At 49.6% G+C, this 18,513-nt stretch overlaps 1 protein-coding gene across 2 annotated transcripts in view; it reads right to left on the bottom strand.

The window, feature by feature from the left end:
* Positions 1–13,728: 13,728 nt before the first annotated feature.
* MALL (mal, T cell differentiation protein like) overlaps positions 13,729–18,513 on the bottom strand; it is a 31,390-nt gene continuing 26,605 nt past the window's right edge. The window contains exons 3-4 of one of the 2 annotated variants that reach the window (XM_070474110.1): positions 17,748–17,865; positions 13,729–15,280 (exon numbers count right to left, since the gene is read on the bottom strand). In XM_070474110.1, the coding sequence (XP_070330211.1) occupies positions 15,069–15,280; positions 17,748–17,865 (330 nt within the window). In that variant the 3' untranslated portion in view covers positions 13,729–15,068. Of the gene's footprint in view, positions 15,281–17,747; positions 17,871–18,513 lie in introns of both variants that reach the window. The other variant, XM_020876853.2, reaches the window with a different exon arrangement.

Genomic DNA, 18,513 nt, shown 5'->3' with positions numbered 1-18,513 from the left:
AAACCTAGACAGTGTGTTGAAAAGCCGAGAGAGACATTACTCGGTTGACAAAGGTCCGTATAGTCAAGGCAATTGTCTTCCCAGTGGTCACCTACGGTTGTGAGATCTGGACTGTAAAGAAGGCAGAGGGCCAAAGAACTGGTGCCTTCGAACTGTGGTGCTGAAGAAGACTCCTAAAGAGTCCCTTGGGCAGTAAGGAGATCAAACCAGTCGATCTTAAGGGAACTCAACCCTAAATGCTTGTTGGAAGGACTGATGCTGAAGCTGAAACTCCAGTATTTTTGGCATCTGATGCAAACATTAGAAAAATCCCTGATGCTGGGAAAGATTGAGGGCAGAGGAAAAGAGAGTCAAAGGATGAGATGGCTGGATGCTATCACCAATGCAATGGACATGAACTTGGGCAAACTTCGGGAGATGGTGAGGGCTGTAGTTCATGGGTTCGAAAGAGTTGGACATGACTGGGTGACTGAACAACATCAAGAACAACAAATAACCTATAAAGGGCTTCCCAGGTGGTGCTAGTGCTAAAGAATCCACCTGCCAATGCAGGAGATGCAAGAGATGTGGGTCCAATCCCTGGGTTGGGACAACCCCCTGGAGGAATGCACAGCAACCCACTCCAGTATTCTTGTCTTGGAAATCCCGTGGACAGAGGATCCTGTTGGGTTACCGTCAAAGGTATGATCATAGGGTCACAAGGAGTCAAACATGACTGAAGCAACTGACTATGCATGCTTTAAGCTTAGTGGGAAAGAATTTGAAAAGAATATATAGATAGGGGCTTCCCTGGTGGCTCAGATAGTAAAGAATCCACCTGGAGTGTGGGAGACTCAGATTCAATCCCTGGGTCAGAAAGATACCATGGGGAAGGGAATGGATACCCACTCCAGTATTCTTGCCTGGAGAGTTCCATGGTCAGAGGAGCCTGGTGGGCTACAGTCCAGGGGGTCATGAAAGACTCAGACATGACTTAGTGACTAAACAACAACAACATATATACACGTGTGTAAATACGAAACCGAATCACCCTGCGGTATACCTGGAACCAACACATTTATCTCAACTATACTTTAAAAGATTTTTAAACAAAAAATACGATTCTCTAATAAATATTTCTAAGTGGATCAATAGAAACTTTGCCTTACCACCTTCTGAATTTAGCACGCCCATTTACTATGAAACGAATGGTTTACCGGACTTATGAGTCCTTTGTAACCACACTGACTACCCAACTGCCCCACCCTCTCCTCAGCCCCCAGTCCACTGATCTGTTCTTTATTTCTATAATGCTGTCAATTTAAGGTTATTTTTTTATAGAATCATATGTAATATTTGGGGATTTTTTTAAACTCAGCATAATTCTCTGAAAATTTATCCAGGTTGTCGTGTGTATCAATTATTCCTTCTTTCTAATTACTGAGCAGTGTTCCATGGTAAGGATGTGCTACTGTTTGTATAACCAGTCACCCGTTGAAGGTATCTGGGTGGTTTCCAGTTTGGGGCTGGTACAAATAAAGCTGCTGTGTGCCCTCATGGGCAAAGATTTGTGTGAATGTAAGTCTTCGTTCCTCTGGCACCAGTGCCCAGGAGTACAATCACTGAATCATAAAGTGGTTGCATGCTTAGTTTCACGGAGTGCTATGTCATTTTACATACACTCCCATCAACAATGTGTAAGTGATCCAGTTTTTCTGTATCCTTGCCAGCATTTGGTGTTAGTTGTTGTTTAAAATTTTAGCCATCTTAAAAAATAAATAAATAAAATAAAATAAAATAAAATAAAATTTTAGCCATCTTGATAGGTGTACAGCTTTAACTAGCATTTTTCTACTGGTGAATGAAGAAAAACAACTTTGCATGTGTTTATTGGCCACTTGTATATAACTCTTTTTTTCTTTCAGATCTTCTGTCCACTTTTTAATGCAGTTCTGTCTTTTTACTATTGAGTTGTCAAAGTTCTTTATATAGTCTAGATACGAATCCCTTATGAGATACATAATTTGCAAATACCTTCTCCCATTCTGTGAGCTGTCATTTCACTCTTTCAATAGCTGTCCTCAGCAACTTCCCTGGAGGTCCAGTGGATAAGAATCTGCCTGCCAGCGCAGGGTTCGATACCTGGTCTGAGAAGATCCCACATGTCTCAGGACAGCTAAGCCCATGTGCCACAGCTATAGAGCTCTTGCTCTAGAGCCCAGGCGCTGCAACTACTGAGCCCGTGTCCTACAAGTACTGAGCCCATGTGCTACAAGTACTGAGCCCAGGTGCTACAGCTACTGAAGCCCTAGCCCCTGGAGCCTGTGCTCGGCAACAAGAGAAGTTACTGCAATGAGAAGCCCAAGAGCTGCAACTAGACAGTAGCCCCTGGGCAACAGCAAAAACTTAGGACAGTCAAAAATAAATAAATTAAAAAAATAGAACCCTTTGAAGCCTAAATGCGTTTAATATTTAGCAAAGCCAGTTTCTTTCTTTCTTTTTTTTTTTGCTTGTAGCTTTGGTAACATATTTAAAATTCCATCGCCTCATTCAAGGTCATGAAAATTTACTCCTGTGTTTTCTTCTAAGACTTTAGCAGTTTTAGCTTTTACATTTAAGTCTTTGATTCATTTTGTGCTAATTTTTGTATCTGGTGCAAAGTAGGGATTCAGGTTCATTCTTTTGCATGTAGATAAAGCTCAACATTCAGAAAACTATGATCATGGCATCCGGTCCCATCACTTCATGGCAAATAGATGGGAAAACAGTGGAAACAGTGGTTGACTTTATTTTTCTGGGCTCCAAAATCACTGCAGATGGTGATTGCAGCCATGAAATTAAAAGACGCTTATTCCTTGGAAGGAAAGTTATGACTAACCTAGACAGCATATTAAAAAGCAGAGACATTACTTTGTCAACAAAGTTCCGTCTGGTCAAGGCTATGGTTTTTCCAATGGTCATGTAAGGATATGAGAGTTGGACTATAAAGAAAGCTGAGTGCAGAAGAATTGATGCTTTTGAACTGTGGTGCTAGAGAAGACTCTTAAGAGTCTCTTGGACTGCAAAGAGATCCAACCAGTCCATCCTGAAGGAGATCAGTCCTGAATATTCATTGACAAGACTGATGTTGAAGCTGAAACTCCAATACTTTGGCCACCTGATGCGAAGAGCTGACTCATTTGAAAAGACCCTGATGCTGGGAAAGATTGAGGGCAGGAAGAGAAGGGGACGACAGAGGATGAGATGGGTGGATGGCATCACCGACTCAATGGACATGGGTTTGGGTGGACTCTGGGAGTTAGTGATGGACAGGGAGGCCTGGCGTGCTGGGGTTCATGGGGTCGCAAAGAGTCCGACACGACTGAGCAACTGAACTGAACTGACCCAGTTGTCAGCGCTGTTTGTTGAAAAGACAATTCTTTCTCTATTGCATTATCTTGGCACTCGTGTCAAAAAACAATTGACCATAAATGTAAGGGCTTAATTCTGGATTTTCCATCCTGTTAGTTTGATCTGCTTGTCTAACCTTTTGCCAGTACTACACTGTACTGATTATTATACTTTGCATTTACTTTTAAAATTGGTAAACGCATATCTTCCAGCTTTGGTTTTTCTTCTTCAAAGTTGTTTTGCTTATTCTGGGTCCTTCACATTTTTGTATGAATTTTGGGGTCAGTTTGTCAGTTTCTACAAATCCCAGTTTCTGCCACTGGGATTTTTGGTAACGATTGCACTGAGTCTGTTGGTTGATTGCAGGAATATTGTATCTTAACAATATTAAGTCTTCTGATCTATAAACATGGAGGGTCTTTTTTTTTTTTCAGGTCTCTTAAAATTTCTTTCAACAATGTTATGTAGTTTCCAGTGTGTACAGATCTTGCCATTTTTAAATTAAATTTATTCCTAAGTATTTTTTTCCTTTTTGATACTATTTTACATGGAATTGTTTTCTTATTTTATTTTGTATTGTACATTGCTAGGGCACAGCCAGCAATCACTTTTAATGAGCTTTTGATTAGCATGTGTTTTCAATTGCAAACTTAGTTAAGGAAATATTTTCTGGCATTGAAAACTGCGTTTATAAGTTTTACAGATATGTTTTCCTTAAGTATTTCAGTGGTTTGATAACAAAGTCATTTTGAATGAATTTGGAATATGACAAAACTTATATTCTCTTAAATGTTCCAGCACTGTTTATAAACTTAGATTTCAGCCTAAACCGCAAATTTAAAGCAACTACACACCAAAGTGTCAGTCCCCACTTGCAAAAAAAAATTCCAGACACGAGATTCCTTCTTGACACCCATACCTTAATACTGAACCATTTCTGAATTCATGCCTAGTCCTTCTGATCTGAGTATCTGGGTGCCTGCCGGGAAGAACAGTTCCTGCCCCAGTTACCTGCAGACCTTGGGGGCAAATGCACTCACTCAACTGAGGAATCAATTAACGGCCTAGATCAGGAGCTGATTGTAGCCAGTTCAAACAAACAAGCTTACCCCGAAAAGCATGTACATAAATGCAAGAGCAGGTTTTTTTGGGAAAATGTATTTTGATGTTTCATACCAATTCCACACTTAATATCTCCTCCAAACTTTTAAATTTATCTTTATCATAATTGTTTATAAAGATAACGTAATGAATTTTTTCCACTAAGCCCTATATAGTTATTCAGTTTATCCCAATGTGCAAAAAGTTGTATTATTTTCTGTGTTCCATGATGCAGAAAAGATTGGAAAGTGGGACTTCCCTGGTGGTCCAGCATTTAAGACCTTGCCTTCCAATGCGGGGAATGTGGTTTTGATCTCTAGTCGGGGAGCTAAGGTCCAACATACCTCTGGGCCAAAAAACCAAAGCATAAGACAGGAACAATATTGTAACAAATTCAATAGAGACTTTACAATTGGTCCACATCAAAAAGTCTTTAAAAAAAAGATTGAGTAAAATGTAAGGCGGTTCTGCTATGTGCCTGTCTGCAACTCCAGGTTACCTTGCTTCTCACCTGGCTGTCAATAAACCTTTGCTAAGGAAGGAATGACCCCTGTCTGTCATTTACACTTTCAGCCGGTCAGGTCAGTCCCCAGGCGTATCCGACTCTTTTTGACCCCTCGACTGCAGCGTGCCAGGCTTCCCTGTCCATCATCAACTCCCGAAGCTTGCTCAAACTCATGTCCATCAAGTCAGTGATGCCATCCAACCATCTTATCCTCTGCCACCCCCTTCTCCTCCTGCTTCATCCTCCTGCTTTCAATCTTTCCCAGCTTCAGGGTCTTCTCTAATGAGTCAGTTCTTTGCATCAGGTAGCCAAAGTATCGGAGCTTCAGCTTCAGCATCAGTCCTTCCAATGAACACCCAGGACTGATCTCCTTTAGGATGGACTGGTTGGATCTCCTTGCAGTCCAAGGGACTCTCGAGTCTTCTCTAGAACCACAGTTCAAAAGCATCAATTCTTCAGCGCTCAGCTTTCTTTAGTGTGAATTTATTTATAAGGTGGTATTTCACTTCTCGATGTGACAGGAAAGGCAAAGGTTCTGTTTACACTGCACCAGTAAGAGATGCCTGTGAGGCTGGCTGGTTTCAATCACACAAGTGTTTAGCTTAGACCCAGAGCTGCAGAATACTCTGAATTGATTCAGCACCAAAAACAGAAAGTTTGTCGATTTTGGGCAGATGAGTCCATCTGCCTTGGGACTCATGACTGCATTTCAGGCTGGAAGGGAACCAGCAGCTCTGTGTTCAGCACTTTACAGACAAGGTTGCCCCTTCCTCGCTTTTTTCCCCGTTCTTTCTTTTCTGTAATTGAAGTATAGTTGATTTACAACACTATATTAGTTTCAGGTGTATAGCACAGTGATTCAGCATTTTATAGATTTTACTTCATTAAAAGTTATTGTAAGAAATGCATATTATATAACATAGTATACACAGAAGGACTATACAAAAAAGATCTTCATGACGCAGATAACCATGACGGTGTGCTCACTCACCTAGAGCCAGACATCCTGGAATGCGAAGGCAAGTGGGCCTTAGGAAGCATCACTGCGAACAAAGCTAGTGGAGGTGATGGAATCCCAGTTGAGCTATTTCAAACCCTAAAAGATGATGCTGTGAAAGTGCTGCACCCAATATGCCAGCAAATTTGGAAACTCAGCAGTGGCCACAGGACTGGAAAAGTTCACTTTTTATTCCAGCCCCAAAGAACGGCAATGCCAAAGAATGCTCAAACTACCGCACAACTGCATTCATCTCACATGCTTGCAAAATAATGTGCAAAGTTCTCCAAGCCAGGCTTCAACAGGACATGAACCATGAACTTCCACAGTCAGCTCCTGGTCTTGTTTTTGCTGACTATATAGAGCTTCTCCATCTTCGGCTGCAAAGAATATAATCAATCTGATTTCAGTATTGACCATCTGGTGATGTCCATATTGTAGAGTTTTCTCTTGTGTTGTTGGAAGAGGGTATTTGCTATTACCAGTGCATTCTCTTGGCAAAACTCTGTTAACCTTTGCCCTGCTTCATTTTGTACTCCAAGACCAAATTTGCCTGTTACTCCAGGTATCTCTTGACTTCCTACTTTTGCATTCTAGCCCCTGTAATAAAAAGGACATCTTTTTTGGGTGTTAGTTCTAGAAGGTCTTGTAGGTCTTCATAGAACTGTTCAACTTCAGCTTCTTCAGCATTAGTGGTTGGGGCACAGACTTGGATTACTGTGCTATTGAATGGTTTGCCTTGGAAACGAACAGAGATCATTCTGTTGTTTTTGAGATTGCATCCAAGTACTGCATTTCGGACTCTTTTGTTGACTATGAGGGCTACTCCATTTCTTCTAAAGGATTTTTGCCCACAATAGTGGAAGGGGATGACAGAGGATGAGACAGGTGGATGGCATGACCGACTCAATGGACGTGAGTTTGAGCAATATTAGGGAGCTGGTAATGGACAGGGAAGGCTGGCTTCCTGCAGTCCATGGGGTCACAAAGGGTTGGACATGACTGAGCGACTGCACTGAACTGAATCCCATACCACTGGCTTGTCCCTCCTCACTCCCCTCTCCCACCCGTAACCACTAGTTTGTTTTCTATTTCTGCGGGTCTGTTTTACTAGATACATCCTTTTTTTTTCTTTTTAAAAATGTGGACCATCTTTAAAGTCTTTTTTGACTGTGTTACCATATTGCTTTTGTTTTATGTTTGGGTTTTTTGGCCCTGAGGCATGTGGGGATCTTAGCTCACCTGCACGTCCTGCATCAGAACGTGAAGTCCTACCACTAGACCTCCAGGGGAGCTCCTGCGTTTGTTTTATTTTTTAGATTCTACGTCAACATGTGGGGACTAAACAACATGCTACCAAAAAACCCAGTGGGTTAATGAAGAAACCAAAGAGGAAATCAGGAAACACCCTGAGACAATTGAAAATGGACACACAACTTTAAAAAAGTCTAAAACCTATGGAACTCAGCGAAAGCAATTCACAGAGGGAAGTTTATAGTGATACAGGTTGGACTCAAGAAACAAGGAACATCTCAAATAGACAACATAACCTACAACACCCTGCTCTCTCTCGCCTTTCTGGAATGTATGGGAGGGCCCCTAGCCCGTTTCTCACACAGGCCGTCTGAGATCAGGTGGCGGGGTGGGGTCGGTGGGCGGGGAGTCCTGCGCCTCTCGATCTTCCCCTCAACTCTACGAGCCCTGGTGGGGGGTGGCTACGCCGGTCAGACCCAGGCCGACCCGTGGCCCCGCTGGTCGTGGGCTGTGGGCTGGCTGTGTCCCCCCTCCCACTTATCCCGGAGGGAAGCGGGCGGGGCACATCTTTAAAGAATGACAGGGCCACAAGGTGTGGCACAAACAAGGTCCAAGACGTGACTCCAGTGAACCTTGAGCTTCAGCATACGCTCACTGTGATGCATCACCATCTTAATGACACACCCTCAGGTGCCAACACAGTTCTGAAGCCAGCCATCAGAGGCCACAAAGTGGGCAGTGACCCAGTACCTGGAAACCCCCACCCCTTCCTGATGTAGCTGGAATAACCCTCCCACTCACTAGCCTATGAAATTACCCAGCCGATAAAAACTGAGCACCCCACCTTCGGAGACAGCCCACTCTTTGTCTGTGGAGTGTGTTTCTCTCTAAATCCACTTCTTACCTATCACTTTGTCTCTCACTGAATTCTTTCTGCGATGAGACATCAAGAAACTGAGCTTCACTAAGTCCCGAGACCACGTGTGATCTCAGTTAAAAGACAGTGGGTTCAAGTCCCAATCAGAGTCACATGGTTTTCCTACCACCCATGGGGCTTCCCAGGGGGCCCTAGTGATAGAGACCACGCCTGCCGACGCAGGAGCCCTAAGAGGCGTGAGCTGGATCCCTGGGTCAGGGAGGCCCCTGGGGGAGCGCATGGCAGCCCACTCTAACATTCTTGCCCGGAGAACCCCATGGACAGAGGAGCTGGTGGGCTGTAAAGAGTCGGACATGACCGAGTCACTTAGCACGCACGCACACCACCCAGGAGCCCTCGGTGTCCTGAGCGAGGCCCAACCTCCATTCCAGCGAGATGGGCGACGGACTCGGCGGGGCCACTGCCCGTGTCCGGGGAACAAGGCCGTGTGGAGCAGGGCTGAGCCGGGGGCCGCGCCGTCCTTTTTGACGTTCTCCCAGGTTGCCCGCTGCCCCTTGCCTGGCCCACCCGGGCCCTCCCTCTCAAAGACAGGCCGCCGCAGGTGGACGGGCTTTCCCTCAGCCTCTGCAGGTGTCCCCTGCAGGTTCCAGCCAGTCCCCACAGCATAGCCCTGGGTGACAGCTGTTCTTTGCTCAGGGGCCGAACAGAGGAAGAAAGGCAGTTGATGTCCACAAGTGCAAGTTCAGGCTCAGAGATCTCTCTGTGGGCAGCACCCCATGCTGAGGGTGTGTGCGTGCTCATGTGTGTGTGTGTGTGTGTGTGTGTGCGCAGCTGTGTATTTGTGTGCAAGTCTGTGGGCTTCCCAGATGGCACAGTGGTAAAGAATCTGCCTGCCAATGTAGGAGACACAAGAGACGTGGGTTTGATCCCTGGGTCAAGAAGTTTCCCTGCAGGAGGAAATGGCAACTCACTGCAGTATTCCTACCTGGAAAATTCCATGGACAGAGGAGCCAAGCGGGCTATAGTCCATGGGGTCGCAAAGAACCAGACACAGCTGAGTGACTGAGCATGCATGCACACACATGTATATGTGCAGGGGTGTGTGTGTGTACATGTGGGTACGTGTGAGCTGTGCAGGATGTAATTTCCAAAACTAAAGTGGACTTCTTCCTTCTTGGCACATTCTTTTAGATGAAAAAATTTTACAGAAGCATAAAAATGAAATCACATTCAGCTACAGTTCCAGTGGTTCACCTCTGAAAAAAAAGAAAACGAAATTACCTTCCATGAAATTAGTGGTCTTCTAAGAAACTCCAAGACCCCCAGCAGTAGAGATACCAGCTAAAGACAAACTCGGCCAATGGTCAAATGGCTGGAATGGTCACAGAGCTCACTGGTCCAGAGCATGCTGGTCAGGGGAAGTTTCCACCTTGGTGCCCTCCTCAGAGCAAGCCCCTAGCTCCTTGCTCAGCGTCTTTTCCTGGTTTCTCAGAGTCTGTGAGTTCCTCAATAGCAGAGGCCATTTCTTATTCCTCTCAGCATCCAGTGCCCAAAATTGTCTAAGAGCATCCGAGACAGTGTCCTGGGTTGGTGGGAACACAGATGGCCCTGACTCACTGCTTTGACCTTCCTGAGGTTCAAACTCTTCTCATTCTGCTCCTTCACATCTCTGGTGACCTCCAATCAGAGCCTGATGTGAAGAGCCGACCCATTAGAAAAGGCCCTGATGCTGGGAAGGATGGAGGGCAGGAGGAGAAGGGGACAACAGAGGATGAGATGGTTGGATGGCATCACTGACTCAATGGACATGAATTTGCACAAACTCTAGGAGACGGTGAAGGACAGGGATGCCTGGCATGCCATAGTCCATGGGTCACAAAGAGTCAGATACTACCGCATGACGGAACAGCGCCAAGGCCTCCCAGCCTCCTTGAAGACTTGGGCTCCAAGTGGACTTGGGAGAGGGCCGTATTCAGAGCAACCCCCAACCCCCTTCTGAGCTGAAGCCGCCTAGGAGCTCCAGTGTGGGGGTGAGTCCTGGGGTCTTGGTGGTGTGGCCCTGGCGCAATTCTCACCCTTGCCTGGAAGCCCCGGGCAGAAGACGGAACTCCCCACTCACTACAGTGAGGGCGGCGCTTATTACCTGTCGGGTCTGACAGGTGTCACGAGCTGACACCCCCGTGGCCAAGGGGAAGGCAGCCATGTGAGGGCTTGGGTCCACCAGCTTCTGTGAGAGTGTTGGCCATTATTCTTAATTACTGACATGAACGACCAATTTATTACCAATATGAAGAGTGTGATCCTCCTTGTAGTTGTACCATGATGGGGAATCCAAGGTAGTAGTAGTGTTTTGCTTTTGGAAAATTCAAAGATACAGATTATTATTTTTTTTTTTTGGTCACACCTTGCAGCTTGTGGGATCTTAGTTCCCTGCCCAAGGCTGAACGCAGGTTAGTGTGCCGTCCTAACCACTGGACTGCCAGGGAACTGCCAAGGATGTTGTTGTTTAGTCGCTAAGTCGTGCCTGACCCTGTGGCCCCAGGGACTGCAGCCCACAGGCTCCTCTGTCCATGGGATTCCCAGGCAAGAACACTGGAGTGGGTTGCCATGCCCTCCTCCAGGGGATCTTCCGGACCCAGAGCTCGAACCTGAGTCTCCTGCGTTGGCAGGCGTGTTCTTTACCACTGAGCCACCAGGGAAGCTCCATTCTCAAGGACACAGATTCTTAATGAAGACTCGTCTCCAAAGATGCTCTGGTCGCCTCTCTAGAGGGTGGCCAGTGTGGGCCAGGGATCTGCACTCCGTGCTGAACCCCCTGCTCTGCCCCCAGCTCCTCATCTCAGTAGGAGGATCAAGGTCACAGCTAATATCTGCAAGCCCGGGTGCTATCACAGCCACCCCGGCCCGGCTGCTCTTGGCTCCTGAACCATGGCCGCTGGTGGACTCAGAGCCCTTCCTTACACTGTTGCCTATCCTGACTGCCCTCTCCGCCCAAGGCTGCATCTCCCCTTTAGACCCCCAGCCTGTGACTCCAGGCAGGGGAAGGGCAGGTGGCTGATGCTTCTGATAACTTCCTGGAGTCCCATTTCCTGGGAGGTCTTTTGTAAATCCCTCCCTGCTTCTTCCAGTTTGGGTCAGTGCCCCATTGCCCTAAGACACGAGCCTCTCCCCCCAACACACCCCTCTCCCAATCCTTGAGTGCAAAGCCCCGCCCATGCACAGAGCAGACGCTCAGCAGACACCCAGGCGACAGAACCAAACCTGTGAGAGGCGCTGATGGCAAACACGAAGGCTGCCCCGCAGAAGGTAGGCACCCTGGCCCGAGGCTCTGCCGCTTCCACCGGTGTCTGCTGCGTCTGCACCAGAGGAGCCTGGCTCGGACGGGACCCCTGGGTTTGACTTGGGCTTCGTGATCTGCCCTTCCCACTGCACAAAAGTGGCCTGGGGTCTCCCTCCTTGATTTTCTCCTCTGCCTTCCCTGTCTCTTTAGGAGGAAGCAGTGACCCCAGAGGGTCTTCTAGGGCATCTTTGCCACAGAGAAGCAGGCCAAGGCCCAGGGAGCAGGCAGACGCCCAGGGTTGTTGGGTGTTATGTACTCTGGGGGCCCCTCTTTGGATCCAGCTGTAGAATTTCAACAACGGTGGGGCTACATAGCAGGTGTGTGTGTGTTAGTCACTGAGTTGTGTCTGACTCCTTTTCAACCCCATGGACTGTAGCCCACCAGGCTCCTCTGTCCATGGAATTTTCCAGGCAAGAATGCTGGAGTGGGTTATCATTTCCTTCTCCAGGGGATCTTCACGACTCAAGGATCAAACTCACTGGGGCCCAAAACCCCTACATAAAGGTTTGGGGTGCTGGAGGGAGCTGGGGAGCTGGGTGGTCAGGGTCAGGGGTGCCCCTGAAAGCTTCTGGAAACCTGGGCATATAGCTGATAGGCAGAAGCTGATGAAAGGAAAGGTTGGGTGTTAACACTGTGCCTTAGCCTGGGACCCCCCACGCTCTGCACCCCCCCCCAGTGGTCCCTGGGAGCAGCCTTGGGTCAGCTCGGCCCAGCGCGTGCCCCTCCCCAGCACAGGCGCATCACTCCAGGGCCCCGGGGTCTGCGTGTCCCGGCGAACACGGCCAGGCACAGAGGGTACAGTGGGCAGTGATGGCTGCAAGGATATCAGACAGAAGTCCCTCCCCCCGCCCCCGCTCCCCTTCAGGCGGAGCAGGCCTTTCCCCTGGCTCGGGTCCAGCCATCACCCGGCCACAGCGGTGGTGGATGGACCGAGAGGTCCTTCTTGTCACACCCACCCCCTCACTTCAGCCTCAACCCAACAGGCAAACCGTGCCAAGGCAGGGCCCCGGGCCTCTTCCTCCACGAGTGAGACGGCGGGTAAAGCTCCAAGGGCAGAGAACATCCCGTCTCCCCCTGCGGCAGGGGCAGCCTGCCCTGGCAAAATCCCCAAGGAGGCCCCTGGGGTCGATCGGGCATTTCTGCCGCCTCCGCCCTGACCACCTCGCACCACCGGAAGGCCCTCTGCTTCGCGCGGGACTGGAGCCCGCGCGCCACCCAGTGGAGAGGATGGGCAACTGCACCGACCTCTCAGTTTCCCACCTCGAGCTGGCTCCTTAATTCTTTTCTCTCAAAGGGCGTCTCCGGCTTCCCTGGCGGCTCAATCTGCCCGCGGCGCAGGAGACCCGGGTTCGATTGTGGGTGGGGAAGATCCCCTGGAGGAGGGCATGGCAACCCACTCCAGTGTTCTTGCCTGGGAAATCCCATGGACAGAGGAGCCCGGTGGGCCACAGTCCATGAGGCTGCAAGAGGAACGCGACTGAGCGACCAAACCACCACACTGCAAAAGGCGTCTTCACACTGAGAAGGGAAGTAATTTCACAGCCTTGATGGTGGTGGAGTCATTTCCTGTGGGTGCTGAAGAACAGGACCTTAGCTCAAGGGGGCCCTGGTGGGTTCCTGCCAAGTTGGATGACATAAGTCTTTAATGATCCCCCTTTCAGGGATCACAGCCTCCATCCTGTTGCCGCCACTGCATATACAGGCGCCCCAGAGCTGACCTGCACCTTGCAATAACGCCATGAGCACACCTGAGCACAGGTACATCTTGGTATAACTCCTCTTAACTATCGGCACCTTGACATAACACCTCTTGACGTATCTAAATCTTGCATGAGTCACCCCACTTGCTCATAGTTACACCTTAACCCACCTGTGTGTGTGCGCTCACTCGTGTCCAACTCTGCAACCCCATGGACCCTAGCCCACCAGGCTCCTTTGTCCATGGGATTTCCCAGGCAAGAATCCTGCACTGGGCTGCCATGCCTTCCTCCAGGGGATCTTCCTGACCCAGGGATGGAACCTGAGTCTCCTGCATTGGCAGACGGGTTCTTTACCCCTGAGTCACCAGGGAAACCATTCTTACTGAAGTGGAAATTATGCCACAAACCCAAGCGCTGGAGCCAGATGTGGCGTCTCAGGGCAGCTGCCCCTGAAGCAAGGCTGGGTGGGCTGGGCCTGGGGCCCCTCCACGGGTTGGAGCTGTGGGGTCTTGGTACAACTGTTGGGACCTGTGCCATGGTGGCCAGCCCCAGTGGTGAGGCCACAAAAGAGATGAGCTCCAGGCGTTTCACTGTAGAAACCACTTTTATTTGGATGTGGCTGCTCAGGAAATACTGAATATCCCAGACAGATGACAAGCTGGAAAGTCACAGATGAACGGTGGCTTTTCAAGCTACGCGGTGATTAGAAGGTGAGCCGTCAAGGCATGAAGCCAATTTTCTCTCTGGTGATCTCCCCGTCTTCCTGACCCTCTCTCCCCCAGAAGCAGAAAAAAGTCAATCCAAACTGTAAGCCCTCAAACTGGCTCAGACAAATCACTCCCACATAATAACTTATTGCATTTCAGACTGGCAGCAGGTCCATGCAGTTGGGGGGCTGAGCCCTCGCTCTCCTCAGAGTCTGAGCCAGACAAACGCCTGGACCCCAGCACGGGGCCGGAAACACCAGACGGCACAGCCTGCCTTGGAAAACAATTTAGTTGGGCATCCAGCACTGTGATTTTACATTTCTCTGTGCCTTTTCTCGGAGAATGCCCGTGCCCCAGGCCCCTGGAAGCCCTTCACTGCAGGAGGCTGGCTGGACGGTCCAGGCCCCACCCAGCCGGACCACTGTGGGGAGGAGGCTTGAGAAAGAGCAGGGACCCATGGATGGGGTCCTTTCCAGCCTCCTTGATATCCTCCGTGTGACCGGAGCCCAGAGGAGAATCCTGGCACATAATGTCCTTCTTGCTTTCTTGATGGTCTTTTCTGAGGGACAGGGAGGGGGGTCTGGAGGCCTGACCCAGGCGTCCTGCAGCCCTGAAGTTCTCTGAGCAGCCTGACTTACCGAGAATTGGAAAAATGGGTTTCAGCCTTCCCTGTCCGACCCCTCCTCTCCTCCCAGGTCTTGCTATATAACAATTTTGTAGTCGGGCCCTTATTTTCCACACAAATCTACCCTCAGATTTCCCTTGGCTCCTAAAACTGTAGAGGAAAGAGGAAGTGGACATGAATTGGAGTCAGGCAGTGTGGGAGGGGGCAGCTGGTTTGCACCACCGCTGCAAGGAAGAGGCAGGGTCCCGGGGCAGGAGCAAGGTCTGTGGTTCTTCAGAATGAAGGCTTTCACAGCACCATTTTGATTTTAAGAAAATAATGCAGGTTCTCATCAGTCAGCTGTGGGGAAGCTCGTTGCCGAGGCAGATCCCCAAAGAGGCAAGATGATGGTAGACCTGGAATTTTCCGCATAAGATGTTAGGTTTCTAGAAGAGCGAGGGTCACTGTCAGAAAATCCCAAGAGACAGTTACTTTCCCTGGGCGAAACAAAACAAAATGAAACAACAAAGTCCTCCCCCCCCCACCAGCCTTTTCATATTCATCACAATGAATTAAAATGTCCAAACAGATCTGCCAGCGTGTGATTTCATCGCTCAGTCTGAAAAGATGGTCTGTGGATCCCGTGATGTCATCGTTGGTGAGCTGTTTATCATCCAGATGGCGAAGGTTGAAAACCACTTTTGGAAGCTGACACTCCTGGTTTTGAAAAAGCATCTTCCACATCGCCTGGTCCCCTGCTTCTTCAGTGGTAATAGATGCTGAAGGCATGCAGGATGTAGAGCAGGGTGGTGATGAAGGCAAAGAACTGGAAGAGCCGGGGAGTTACTGCCTTAGAGATGCTGGCAATCACTACCCCCTCCCAGCCCCACACAGGCCCACGGCAGCCTGGATGGCCCTTGTTTTGACCCTGCTTCATCTGCTGCCTGCCTAAGCCCTGTCTGGCCTGAGGGCAGCAACCACAGGGCAGCCCCTCCAGCCTCCGTGAAGCACTCCACCCACTTGTCCCACCGTGTCACCTGCAGACCTGGGCTCCTCTACCTGCCATAAAGTGGGCCCGTCCCCATGCCTGCCCTGGGTGCCCTCGCCTTGTTCTGGGCACTCTCCCCCTCCTCCACCTTCAGCCATAGTCTGCTCAAATGACAGTTTCACTCACAGGTCCAGAACTCGACTCTACGCACCCACCTCTTAGGTCTTCAGAGGCTCAGAGGCCTCACAAGCTCTCTGTGGGCAAATTGAACTCCTGAGATGCCCTCACCAGCCCAGCTGATCCCAGGATCCTCATCTCGTCCAGCTGCCCAAGCCCAAAATCTGTGCTTCCCCCAACCCCTCCCTCCCCCACGGCCATGTCCAAAGCCGTTCCCAAAGATACCCGGCTGCACTGTCTGGTGATCTCTCAGTCCAGCGGAGGACTCCATCCTCCCTTTGCCCCACCCTGTCCAATCACACTGTTTCATTCATTCGTTCAACACATATCTTGTAAGCACCTGCTATGGGCTACCTCGGTGGCTCAGTGGCAAAGGATCTGCCTGCAATGCAGCAGACGCAAGAGAAGCAGAAGACACAAGTTTAGTTCCTTGGTTGGGAAGATCCCCTGGAGGAGGGCATAGGAGCCCTCTCCACTATTCTTGCCAGGAGAATCCCATGGACAGAGGAGCCTGGCAGGCTAGGGTCCATGGGGTTGCAAAGAGTCAAACAAGACTGAAGCGACTTAGCATGAGCATGCATGCTTCAAGCACAACCATGGATCTAATGATGAACAAAAATTTAAAAATTCCTATCCTCATGGAACTTGCATTTTAGTGGCACATGCAGAAAGGACCCAAGATAACCCAGGAGAGAAGTAGGAGCTACTACTCTGAGTGGGACTGAGTGGCATCCTCGCCAGGAGGTGACAAGTGAGAAAAGAACAGAAGGAGGTGAGGGAGCTGGGAGCCAAGGCCGAAGTGAGGGGGTCCAGGGACAGCAAGGAGGCTGGTGTGACAGGGGCCCCTGAGCAGGACGAGCAGCACTCCGAGTGGTGGGAGGCAGAGTGGCGCTGGGCTGGGGGGCAAGGAGGCAGACAGGCAGGAAAGGCATCCTGCAGGCTCACCGCGTTGGCCTGGTATCTTTCTGACAAGGGGGCCAGCACCCCATATCACACCCCCTCCTACTGCTGTCCGATCCCTGGGGAGCCCGACTGACACAGGACTTTTCTGGCCACAGAGACTGGAGCTAATGGGCTGGGACCCAGCCTGGGCGTTAGATCTTCCTGAGAAGGAATAAGGAGGGTTAGGAGCACTTGCGTGCACACACACACTGGAGGAACCCACCACCTGCCATGTGGTCATCTGCCACCTGAGGGCGCCATCCCTCCAAGAGAGGGACGCGGCCACACTCAGGGCCTGGAAAGACTCCGGCGGCAGGCAGTGAGCTCCGCCCACGACTCTCTGGACCACCTTGCCTTGGATTCCATCAGCCAATGTGTAACCCCGAGAATGTCGGTCGCTGAAATAGAAGGATGTCAGAACTTGAGCCGTGATGAGGAGCTGAGCTCCAGCCTAGCAGCAAAGGGGGCCACCGAAAGATTTTCTTTCTTCATTTTTTTTAAATAAATTTTTTATGTGGACCATTTTGAAAAATCTTTAATTTGTTACAATATTGCTTCTATTGTTTATGTTCTGGTTTTGGGGCCATGAGGCATGGTCTTAGCTCCCCGACCAGGGATTGAGCCCACAGCCCCTGCCTTGGAAGGTGAAGTCTTAACTACTGGATTGACAGGGAAGTCCTAAGGATTTTCAGTAAGAGATGTGCATTTTGGAAAATTTATGTTTTGGAAAAACATATTCTGAGGGCAGTGTAGTAGGTGTGAGTGAATCGTTAGTCACTCGGTCATGTCCAACTCTTTGCAACCCCATGGACTGCCAGGCTCCTCTGTCCTGGAATTTTCCAGAGAAGAATACTGGAGTGGGTAGACATGCCCTTCTCCAGGGGATCTTCCCGACCCAGGGATTGAACCCCGGTCTCCCTGCATTGAAGGCAGATTCTTCACCGTCTGAGGCACGAGGAGGACAGACGACTCTAAACGTGGGCTTGGCACCCTGTGAGCCTGGGCACACCTGACTGCCAGACCATCTGCGTGCGGGCACGCTCTCACACACGCACACGCACACCCCTCCCATCCCGCAAGGCTGCTCCAGTCTGAGGACGCAGGGCCGTCTGTTCCGGAGGAGACGGAGCTGAGCCCCTGGCTTTCCCTCCGGGTGGCGCCTGCCGCGCTCCTGTCCAGCACTCACCGAGGCCGCGGTGTTTATATAGTAGTTTTTCAGGTCCTGGGTCTCTGACACGATGGTGGCATGCACTTGTAACACGGCGGCACTCATGTACAGGATGCCTGTGGTCCCGTGATACAGGCTGTCCTGGAAAGATGGAGCAGAGGCCATGCCACCGTCACACGGGCACGCAAGCAGGTACCACCTCCCCCTCTGACTCAGCCTCTGGGCAGAGGGGGCGGAAGAGACAAATCTGCTCCCGAAACTCCTGCTTTTTTCTTTCACAGTGTTTCTAGGGAAATTTCTGTGTAATGAGCAATGGCGGACTAATAAATGGCAATACCAGTGTGAACCAAGATCTATTGAGGGCTTCTTCCTGGTCAAACTATAGGCTAAATCTTTTCCTCATGTATCTCATTTAACCTTGTGAACTATGAGGTCGGTTCTATTTATCGTTACTGCCATTTTGAGGAAATAGAAGTCCAAGGTTAAAGTCAGTGACCACAGGCTGAGCCAGGATTTGAAACCAACCACATTAACACCAAGATTTTGCTCCCAGCTGTTAGCGCTACAAAGGCTGCTGTTCGCTAGGTGCTTTCCTGACTGCATACACTTGTGTCGTTTCATCTTCACAGCCAGTTTCATAAGGCAGCTACTATTAACATGCCCACTTTACAGATGAGAAAATCGAGGCTAGGCTGACACATGGCAGAGTTGGGCTAATCTGGTGTTCTTTAACATCGTAAGAATACCAAAGTATTCTGGAAGGAATGTCGTAATAGGCAAATTG

Source organism: Odocoileus virginianus, chromosome 2 (assembly GCF_023699985.2).
Source record: "Odocoileus virginianus isolate 20LAN1187 ecotype Illinois chromosome 2, Ovbor_1.2, whole genome shotgun sequence".
In the NCBI taxonomy this organism is placed as follows: Eukaryota; Metazoa; Chordata; class Mammalia; order Artiodactyla; family Cervidae; genus Odocoileus; species Odocoileus virginianus.
The sequence above is the reverse complement of the archived record's forward strand: the minus strand, read 5'-3'. Positions and strand labels throughout refer to the sequence as shown.